Source organism: Mustelus asterias, chromosome 12 (assembly GCF_964213995.1).
Source record: "Mustelus asterias chromosome 12, sMusAst1.hap1.1, whole genome shotgun sequence".
NCBI classification, from domain to species: Eukaryota; Metazoa; Chordata; class Chondrichthyes; order Carcharhiniformes; family Triakidae; genus Mustelus; species Mustelus asterias.
In genome coordinates this window covers 58986104-58997414 of record NC_135812.1, presented here as the reverse complement: position 1 = coordinate 58997414, position 11311 = coordinate 58986104, and the positions used below count along the sequence as shown (strand labels likewise).

The window sequence follows — 11311 nt, the reverse complement described above, 5'->3', positions numbered from 1 at the left end:
GCAGTCCGCCAATGTCCCATCAGCCACTGGTCCGGAGCAGTCCGCCAATGTCCCTTCAGCCACTGGTCCGGAGCAGTCCACCAATGTCCAGTCAGCCCAGTGAGATAATGGAAAAAAACAGAAAATGCTGGAAAATCTCAGCAGCTGTGGAGAGAGAACAGAGCCAATGTTTCCAGTCTGAATGACCCTTTGTCAGAGCTGAGAGCAAAAAGAATCAGAAAAGATTTCTTCTGTGGCAGGGAGTAGCGCTTCACATGAACCTCCTTCAATCTGGGCTATTACATTCGCTGCTCCCAATGTGGTCTACTCTACATCGGAGAGGCCAAATGCAGACTGGGTGACCGCTTTCGGTCTTCCGCAAGCAGCACCCAGACCTTCCTGTCGTTTGCCACTTCAACACACCCCACCCTGCTACCGTGTCCACATGTCTGTCCTTGGCCTGTTCCAGCGAACCCCGACACAAACTGGAGAAACAGCACCTCATCTTCCCATTGGGCACTTTACAGCCTTCCGGACTGAACATTGAGTTCAACAACTTAACAGCAGCAACTCTCCCCTCCACCTTCACCCCATTAACATTTATTCTATTTCATTCTGTTTCTTTTCATCTCATTCATCCATTTTTATCATCCTTCTTTCTCCCTTCCATTTGTCCACTTCTCCATTCCTGCTCTCCTTCTACCCCCCCCGCCGCCATTCAGGCCAACTCAACTGCCTTAACCGTCTGTACCCCTGTTCTGCCATTCACACATTCTCTCTTAATGGACACTTTTAGCACCTTTCTCAGCTGACTTTATCCTCATTTACATTCCATTTGTCCATTTATAGCTCCCCCCTCCCCACATAGTATAAATCTTTTCTGATTTTCTTTGCCCTCAGCTCTGACGAAGGGTCATCCAGGCTCGAAACATTGGCTCTATTCTCTGTCCAGATTCTGTCAGACCTGCTGAGACTTTCCAGCAAATCTGTTTTTGTTTCAGATTCCAGCATCCGCAGCATTTTGCTTTTATCTTAGTGCGGTAATGGTGTGAACAGCATGGAGTCTCCGTCCCCAGGTGAGCAAGCCTAGCAGCCAGGGATCAGAACCCCATCCAAACTCCTGCAGATGGAGGTTATTCTGCAACGAGATGCAAACCAAGTGCTTCTGTTGGTTTATATATAAATTCAGCAAGGTAGAGTGTGGTCTGAAATGGTAAACCATGTCAAAGCTGGGAATTCACAGTGGGGGAGGAGGAGTGGAGGAGGTTTCAAAGGTATGAGGGGCAATTGTATATGACAGATTGAGAAAATGATTAAAAGGTATCAAGGTACGTAACTGAAAATTTAAATAAATATAATCCTCAAAAGTACTTGTATTATAATTGAGAAAAAGACCAATAGAATCGACAAAAATTGGGGCAACTAAGATGAAATAAGAGTGAGGACCTTCTATTAGATACTAGTAAATGTGGCAATACTGTGTCTTTTAGAAATTATGTTCTCGGCAGCATTCTTTCAAGCAGGCCTGGCATTTTTGTTTGGATGCTGTGCTGTCTGTAACCGGTATCTATTATTGTTGCTAAAGCAGGATAATTGAAGCAATGTTTAGTTTTAATCTGGCCAAATGCAGTCTCCTAGGGATTTTATGACCCTGTTGAATTGCTAGTGGTGAATGATTGACAGGTCAGGTGATGCCTGGAAGACAGTTTTTTTCACAACAAAGGGTTATTTTCATTTTGGATCAGAAGCTGTTTGGACTGGAGACAGTACGCATTGTCTCTCTCCCTGGTGTTGAAAATGTTGCTGTCCGTGGGTTGCTAGCTAGAGGCTGGAGACAAGCAGTGTCTCTGAATCTCTCACAAGGTATGTTGAAAGTTCCAGGACTGGGAAGCCTCAGTTGCACTCCAAATTTCAAAGGACAAATTCACAGCAGGTGTTAAACACTGCAAGATCCAGCATCAGATGTGAGCATACTTTTTTTTGTGCCAAGCTTAGAAAGGGGTGTATGTTTGTGGGTGTTGTTTGATTTGGAACAGTATAGTTAGCTGTTAAAGTCTTTGCAATATTGTGCTTGTTTTTTTGTAATTGGTAAAAGTTAAGCTAATTTTTCTTGGTATATTCTCACTGTGTTCTTAAATAAACGTTGTTTGATAAAAGCTTCCCAGTGGGTCACTTGAATCATCCATGGAGTGAAACACCTTATGCTCACCCTAATGCCAAAATCAGATGTAAAAACGTATGGTGTAGGCTGACTTTGAAACACACCGTGGAGTTTCTAGCCTGGATGATAAAGTACTGAAGAAATTAATGGGGTTAAAAGCTAACAGCTTGCTTCTTACGGTTTTATAAGAAATAGCTGCAGCGATAGTGGATGTGTTTCTTGTGATCTTCTAGAATTCCCAACATTCTAGAAGGTCCACATGGATTTAGGAAAGACCATTTAGCTCCTTGAGCCTACTACACCATTCAGTGATATTATGACTGATCTGTGATCTAACTCTGTACACCTGCTTTTGCCTCATATCCCTAACTATCCTTGGTTAACGATCTTTTTAAATCTGTTTAAAACGATCTGTTTTAAATTTAATAATTTGGCTTCAACTGCTACAAGAGAGTTCTATACCTTTACCACTCTGAGTGAAGGGATGTTTCCTAATTTCATTCTCCCCAACCAGCAGTTTTCCTCTATCTAATCTTATACATTCCCTATACTATCTTGAAAATTAAATCAACTGACCTTTTAAACTTCTAAATTCCTAGGAATACAACTCTAGTGTGTGTAATCACTCCTCATGCCCAGCTATCATTCTGGTAAATCTATGCTGTAGTTCCTCCAAAGACAATGTATCCTTCCTAAGGCATAGTGGCTCGAGTACTGTGTAGTTATGATCTCTTTACTGAAGGATATACTTTCTTTAGAAGGGATGCCAGGAAGATTCTCATCCTGGGAATTAATCTAGTGAGTAAGATTGAATAGAATAGGCCTAGACTCTGACGTATAGAAGAATAAGAGGTGATCTCACTGAAAAGGTGTACGGTTTTGAGGGGTTTCTACCCGAGAGGACTGTGGAAGCTCAGTTATTGAGTATATTTAAAGCGGAGATTGACAGATTTTTGATTAGCAATAACATAAGGGTAATGGGAATAGTGGGTGTAAAAGGCATTGAAGTGACCAATCAACTGTGATCTTATTCAATGGCAAAGCAAGCTTGATGGGCTGAATGGCCTACTCTTGTTGCTATGTTGACAGGCTGGGAGTCTAGAATTAGGGAGCTCAGTCTCCGGAAAATGAAGTCAGCCATTTAAGTTTGAAATGAGGAGAACATTTTCACTAGGGTTTGTGAACCATTCAAATCCTTTACCTCAAGACAGCAATGGATGCCCAGTTAATGAGTGAATTCAAGGCTAAGATTGATGGATTACTGGGCTTTTAAGGAAGACAGAGGATATGTGGTTGGGCAGGAAAGTGGAGCTGGTTGAAGTATAGTCATGATATTAAATGGTGGAAAAAGCATGTGGACCATTTGGCCTACTCCAGTTCCTATTTCTTATGCTCTCAGAGCCATTGTTAGAGCAATCTAAATTTAATTGTGTTGCCTGACTCCAGTAGTCCTGTGTCTTGCTCCGACTCTCTGCCTCACGCAAAGACAGTTGGCACCATAACATGCCCTAATTTTCAGTTTGGATCACACAAATTAGAGAGGATGTAAAAGGAAAAGGACCGATTCCTTTGAAAAATATTTGTTCAAGTTGTCAGCATTGCGGGAAAGCGGTGGTGGGCTTCTGTGATGTGTTTGGAAATTACTTCTAATATCAACACCAGAAAATATTGTGTATTTAAACATTAGAGCGATTATAAATGGCAATTCTTTTAATGGAATAATTGTAATTATTAAAGTAGAAATATCTCTATTAGGCTTAGCTCAGTGGGTAGCATTATTGCTCGAATCAAAAGGCTTGAGCCCCACTCCAGAGACTCTCGACTGATACATAAGCAGAGTATAAGGGATGCTGCACAGTCAGGGCACTGCCTTTTTCTGCCCTCAGATGAACATGAAGGATCCCATGATACAATTCGGAAAACAGCAGAAAGGTTCTAGTGTCCTGGCCAACAATTATCTCAAGCTACACAGAAACAGATACCTGGTTATTTATCTCAGTGCTGGATCTTGCTGAGCAGAAATTAGCTGCCACGTTTCCCTGAATTAAGACAGTGACTACAATTGAACAATTATCTTTGAAACACTTTGGGAAATCTAAAGGTTGTGAAAGGAACTATATAAAGGTCAATTCTTTGTTCCAATTTGGACCTGGGGCCACTAATTCTGAGCCCAGCTCTTCCCCACCTGATGTTGACACAGTAAAAACACATTCCATCTGAAACTTTAACCATAGGCTGTGCATTGCACTTACAGTATTTATTATTTTTATTTCAAAAATATGTCGACTTAATTACACAGAATTTTGCATAACTGAGATACCAACTGATCATAAAATTTACTGGAAAAAAAATGAAAATCCTGTAAAGCAAAGACAAGATATTCCTGAATGAAAACTATCCTCTATCCACCCAAAGATAGTTTGCTCTGTTCTGTTTAATATTACCTGCTCTTTAGGATGGCGAGGGAAGGGTGGCTGAAAACAAATGTCTTCCCAGGTATGAATATGATTTCAGATTAATCAGCAGTAAGGGTGATAACAAGGTCCATTCTGAAACTTATGATACCCTGGTATCTATCCACATGGCAAAGGGATATTGTACATGTCAATGATGTGACCTTCCCCTTTCCCCGTCCCTTCATACACACACACATTAAGATACAGGGTCATGGAAGACACTTGTTGCTATTCTAGGGAGATAAACATTCTTGAGCTGGACATTTCATATAAAACAAGAACTGGCTTGGATCGGAACCAGATCCGAGCCTTGGACAAGCTTACTTAATTCTGACTCCGTATTTGTGTGCAGAGATTGGGCTTTGGACCTTAGCTGGTGGAAAAACCAGTAACAGATACAGCGGTTTAAAACTGTGCTGAGCCAGGCCTAACGTTGAGTGGGAGTCCCTGTATGCAGCATGATCTTGTGTTCTTGCTGGGGTGTCTAAATGTGTGTCAAAGAATCAGTTGTATCTGTGCCAGCAGAGATTAGAAATCTTACCATTGGGATGGTCAGGAACATGGTTCATTCACAAAATTATTCATTTATGTCGCTGGTTGTGCTTACAAAAGTTATTATAAATGTAAAAAAATACCATAAATACTGCATTTAAAAACATATCATTACCACACTTATCAATCACACACAAAGGTATTTATATAGAAACTTAATTCCCCAACATCAGTGTCACTTATGGTTTTATGCTGTTTGGGAAGTTGTGTTATATGGAGCTTTCTTCAGTGTTTCTAGAAAGAATTGCTCATCTTCAAGAAAGTCATGGTCCTGCACAAGAGAAACAAAGGCAAAAGTCACTGGAGGGCTTAACAAATGGACTGACTACATACCGGACTGCATTTCTTAGGTGCTGATTCCACACACAGTAGTGCAGGCTCATTTGAGAATACCTTAAATGCAGGTTGATTTCACTTTAGAATGTGCTGTTCCTAGTCCATGTTTAAACAATTCACTTAGCGATACTGGATAACCAGCTGAGGCAGCAATACATCCTTCCCAGAATAATTAACGGGCAGATTTCTGATCTGTACTAATTGAACTAATCTTAGCCAGAGCACTGGAGCAACAGAACTTCCCCCAGGAGACTGCAGCTGGGAGTGGGAAGGGATGTATGACTGTGTGATCCAGAACAGTGTTGCTTAGACCCCCATGGACTGGAGATCCACTGGTCTTTCAGGGGGTCTGCCAGAGTAGTTGAGCAGTGGCCAAAGGTGGGTTTGGTGTGAGGTGAGAGCAGACAGCAGCTGCCACAGGTACAGCGCTGCTGGTGATCTCACCCACTGGAGCAGAGTGTCCACGGACAAGCAGAAACTAGCAGGTAGATAGCCAGGTAGACCCAAAATAACCAAGACTGCTGTTGGGCATCAGGTGAATTCAACTTACATCAAGACAGAAGTTTCCAAAAAATATTTCCCACTTAAAGTCAAAGAAAGATCGCCAAAACAAAAGGTGGTCTGGGTATTGTGACTTTTATATAATAATTTAGACAAGGTCCATAATTACTAACCCACTTGTAAAGGGATCAAGGGAAAATGTGCTGCCCATCGACAGCATTATTTGTGGAGATGGGAGCAGCTTCCACTAATGTTGACCAGCTCTATTTCCCCACGGACTCTATTTGTCAAACAACTTGTTCGATATCCAATCTCAGTTGAGCCACAGTGTTCTCCATTTAAAGACTGGGAAGATTGAAGTCCTTACCACAAATTCCGTATCCCAGCCACAAATTCATCCACTCCCACAGGCTGAACCAGACTGCTCACATTCTTGGTGTTATATCTGACCCCATCTCCTCTCCATCACAAAGACTCCTTACTTCCACCTGCTGAACCCTTTATCCATGCTTTCATCACCACCTGACATGTTTACTCCATTGCTTTCCTGGCCAACCTTCTATCCTTCCCTATGTGTTTCATCCAGAATCTCATGCCATGAAGATTAACCATCTCATTCTCAAAGCCTCATACTTACATTTTTCATCCTTGTGTTTAGCTTTCACAGACTTGCCTTTCCCTTAACCTGCAAAACCTCCCTCTCAGACTCTGACCTCCACCCTCACCACCCATTGCCACCTTCACCTACAGTTAACTATTTACAATGGTGAACGCCAGACACCTTCAGCAAACCGAATCCAAATGATGTGCATTAGAAACTACAGTACTCAGCAGGATGGTAGTCTGCCTCCCTGGTGCCAGGGTCCTGGATGTCTCTGAGCGGGTAGAAAGCATCCTAAAAAGGGAGGGTAATCAGACAGACGTCATTGTCCACATTGGTACAAATGACATAGGCAGAAAGAGCAGGGAGATCCTGCAAGAGCAATTTAGGGAGTTAGGTAGAAGGCTAAAAAACAGCAATCTCTGGATTACTCCCCGTGCCACGTGCTAGTGAAGCTAGGAACAGGGAGATTGTGCAGCTGAACACGTGGCTAAAGAATTGGTGCAGGAGGGAGGGTTTCAGATTCGTGGATCACTGGGAAGTCTTCCAGGGAGGATGGGACCTGTACAAGAAGGACAGGTTACACCTGAACTGGAGGGGCACCAATATCCTGGCTGGGAGGTTTGCTAGTGTGGTTCGGGTGGGTTTAAACTAATGTGGCAGGGGGGTGGGGATCAGAACAATAGGTCAGCAAGCGTAGAGACTTGGGATGAGCCAAGACAAGGCTACCTAAGAGGAAGAGCAATCTGGGGGAGGATGAACTCAGTGGGTCTGGAGTGCATCTGCTTCAATGCAAGGAGCGTAACAGACAAGACAGATGAACTTAGAGCCTTAATGCACGCACGGAACTTGGATGTGGTTGCAATGACAGAGACCTGGTTAAAAGGACAGGACTGGCAGCTGAATATTCCGGGGTATAAGTGTTTTAGGTGAGACAGAGGAGGGGCTCGAAGAGGTGGGGAAGTAGCAATACTGGTTAGGGAGCATATTACAGCGGTACAGAGGGTGGACAATTTGGAAGGATCATGTAGCGAGACACTGTGGGTAGAGCTCAGAAACAGGAAGAGCGCAGTCACTATGCTGGGGGTATACTACAGGCCTCCCAACAGCCCACGGGAAGTTGAGGAACGGATATGTAAGGAGATTCTGGACAGGTGTAGAAAAAGTAGGGTTGTTGTAGTAGGAGACTATAATTTCCTTCATATAGACTGGAAATCCCTTAGGGCTGGGGGCCTGGACGGGGAGGAATTTGTAAAATGTATCCTGGAAGGTTCTTTGGAACAATATATTGATAGTCCAACTAGAGAGGGGACTATACTGGACCTAGTACTGGGGAATGAGCCCGGTCAGGTCATCAAAGTTTCAGTGGGGGAAACATGTGGCGAACAGTGACCACAATTCTGTAAACTTTCGGATAGTCATGGAAAAGGATGAGTGTTGTCCTATGCATAAGGTGCTGAATTGGGGGAAGGCTAACTACAGCCAGATTAGGCAGGGTTTGGTGGCTGTTGATTGGGAGAGGCTGTTCGAGAGTAAATCCACATCTGGCATGTGGGAGTCTTTTAAGGAGCAGTTGATAGGAGTGCAGGACAGGCATGTGCCTGTAAAAAGGAAGGACAGTAAAGGTAGGATTCGAGAGCCGTGGATAACCAGGGAAATTGTGGGTCTAATCAAAAAGAAAAAAGAGGCATACATAAGGTCCAGGCAGCTAAAAACAGATGAAGCACTGGAGGAATACAGAGAAAGTAAAAAATAACTCAAACAGGGAGTTAGAAGGGCAAAAAGGGGTCACGAAATGTCCTTGGCAGACAGGATTAAGGAGAATCCCAAGGCATTTTATACATACGTTAGGAACAAGAGGGTTGTCAGAGAAAGAGTCAGACCTCTCAAGAACAAAGGGGGGGAATTATGCTTAGAACCCGAGGAAGTAGGTGAGATCCTAAATGAATACTTTGTATCAGTATTCACAAAGGAGAGGGACACGTTGATTGGTAGTGTCTCAGAGGGATGTGTAGACCCGTTAGAACAAATCACAATTACAAGGGAGGAAGTTAGGTGTTTTAGGAAGCATTAAGGTCGACAAATCCCCAGGGCCAGATGGCATCTATCCAAGATTACTGAGAGAGACAAGAGATGAAATTGCTGGGCCTCTAACAGAAATCTTTGTTTCTTCATTGGACACAGGTGAGGTCCCAGAGGATTGGAGGAGAGCAAATGTGGTCCTGTTATTTAAGAAGGGTAGCAAGGATAACCCGGGTAATTACAGGCCAGTGAGCTTGACGTCCGTGCTAGGGAAACTGTTGGAGAAGATTCTTAGAGATAGGATCTATACACATTTAGAACGGAATAATCTCATTAGCGATAGACAACATGGTTTTGTACGAGGGAGGTCATGCCTCACAAATTTGGTTGAGTTTTTTGAGGAGGTGACAAAAATGATTGACGAGGGAAGGGCCGTGGATATCGTCTACATGGATTTTAGTAAAGCATTTGACAAGGTCCCTCATGGCAGGCTGGTGCAAAAGGTTAAATCTCACGGGATCAAAGGTGAACTAGCTAGATGGGTACAGAACTGGCTTGGCTATAGAAGACAGAGGGTAGCAGTGGAGGGGTCTTTTTCTGATTGGAGGTCTGTGACTAGTGGTGTTCCACAGGGCTCTGTACTGGGATCTCTGCTGTTTGTGAAATATATAAATGATTTGGAAGAAGATGTAGCTGGTCTGATTAGTAAGTTTGCGGACGACACAAAGATTGCTGGAGTTGCAGATAGTGATGAACATTGTCAGAGAATACAGCAGGATATAGATAGGCTGGAAAATTGGGCGGAGAAATGGCAGATGGAATTTAATCCAGATTAATGCGAAGTGATGCATTTTGGTAGAACTAATGCAAAGGGGGAGCTATACAATAAATGGCAGAACCATCAGGTGTATAGACACACAGAGGGATCTGGGTGTGCAAGTCCACAGATCCTTGAAAGTGGCAGCACAGGTGGAAAAGGTGGTGAAGGCGGCATATGGCATGCTTGCCTTTATTGGACGGGGCATAGAGTATAAAAGTTGGAATATGATGTTGCAGTTATATAGAACGTTGGTTAGGCCACATCTGGAATACTGCGTCCAGTTCTGGTCGCCACACTACCAGAAGGACGTGGAGGCTTTGGAGAGAGTGCAGAAAAGGTTTACCAGGATGTTGCCTGGTATGGAGGGTATTAGCTATGAGACGAGATTGAGTAAACTAGGGTTGTTCTCCCTGGAAAGACGGAGGTTGAGGGGCAACCTAATAGAAGTTTATAAAATTATGAAGGGCATAGATAGGGTGAACAGTTGGAAGCTTTTTCCCAGGTCAGAAATGACAAACACAAGGGGTCACAAGTTCAAGGTAAGGGGGGGGCAAGGTTCAATACAGATATGCGGGGGACGCATTTTACAGAGGGTGGTGGGGGCCTGGAATGCACTGCCAAGCAGGGTGGTTGAGGCAGACAAGCTAGGATCATTTAAGACTTATCTAGATAGCCACATGAACAGACTGGGAATAGAGGGATACAAACGGATGGTCTAGTTAGGAACACATGATCGGTGCAGGCTTGGAGGGCCGAAGGGCCTGTTCCTGTGCTTTATTGTTCTTTGTTCAGCACAGTCGTCAAAGGTTTTTTTTTATACTTTTCCAATTCAATCAAATCAAGTCCAATTCAGAGTCTCAACAAGTTGAGACATTCCCGATCCAGGCTGACAAGACAGGGCCTTCACACCTGTCTTGGGCCTAATTTACATGAGCCCAGCTGATTGGAGGAGGGGCAGGGTTCCTCCTCCAAGGCTGGATCTCATTTGCATCTTAGCCAAAAGGCCGAGATGCCGCTTTTAAAAATTGCTTCATATGAATATGAAGCTTAAATGTAACCTAATGACCTCAACCGAGCGCAGCATCCTATCCATACTACACTTGATCTTAGCCAAAAGGCCGAGAAGCGACGTCAAAGGTTTACTCCAGTCGTCTACTCCACTGAACTCAATATTGTTAAGATAGTTTTCTCCTTCAGGTCATCTCGGCAGCATTCGCCTTAATGTGGAGATGCCGGCGTTGGGCTGACTGCCAGCGTTGCACTCACCTTGACAACTGGAACACCAGAGGGTGTGCACTCTTGCCTGGATGGAGTGATTTGGATCAACGTCCATACCTGTTCTCCCCACTGTCAGGATAGCTAAACCCAGGAAATCCATTGTGCGAGCGAACCTTTGTGTAAGCAGGGCATTGCATTTTACATAGTTGTTCCATACTTGCCGTCGCACCCAGGACTTTACTCAAACTCACAGATCAAACAGGGGTAAGTGCACACCAGAGGACCTCACCTTTTTAGCAGTATGTCTGAAAATGGCAAGTTTGGCCTCCAATTCTGAAGGTCTAGCAATCTCAATACTGTTATCCACTCCAGGATTCCCAGGTAGTCCACGCCGGGCATTACTGAACACAGGAGGGAAATCTGAAAGGCAAATGTACAGAGTTCAAATTCTACTTTTGTGGGACGATGGCTCTTAAAATAAAGGCAGAAAGAGAAGCAATTCAGAAATGATTCACACTTGGAGACAAGCAAACTAAAATAAAAAGTCAAATCCCAAAAGCTTTATGTTGGGATATAATCCTGAATTTTCCCCGAGTCCAGCCAGGGGTTTGCAATGTGAGGTGATGGCAGGCGAGATTCCTTGCCATAATTACATATTGGAAAAT

The 11311-nt window shown here is 43.6% G+C and overlaps 1 protein-coding gene and 1 non-coding gene across 6 annotated transcripts in view; both read right to left on the bottom strand.

The window, feature by feature from the left end:
• Positions 1-4358: 4358 nt before the first annotated feature.
• The window catches only part of fbf1 (Fas binding factor 1), a 102551-nt gene continuing 95598 nt past the window's right edge, over positions 4359-11311 (bottom strand). For all 5 annotated transcript variants that reach the window (XM_078225297.1, XM_078225298.1, XM_078225294.1 and 2 more), the window contains 2 exons: positions 10936-11066; positions 4359-5419 (listed from right to left, as the gene is read on the bottom strand). In XM_078225297.1, coding sequence (XP_078081423.1) covers positions 5336-5419; positions 10936-11066 — 215 coding nt within the window. In that variant the 3' untranslated portion in view covers positions 4359-5335. The remainder of the gene's footprint in view (positions 5420-10935; positions 11067-11311) is intronic.
• Positions 10359-10558, bottom strand: LOC144502120 (U2 spliceosomal RNA). Its single transcript, XR_013499266.1, has one exon. It is a non-coding gene; the product is annotated as a U2 spliceosomal RNA (small nuclear RNA).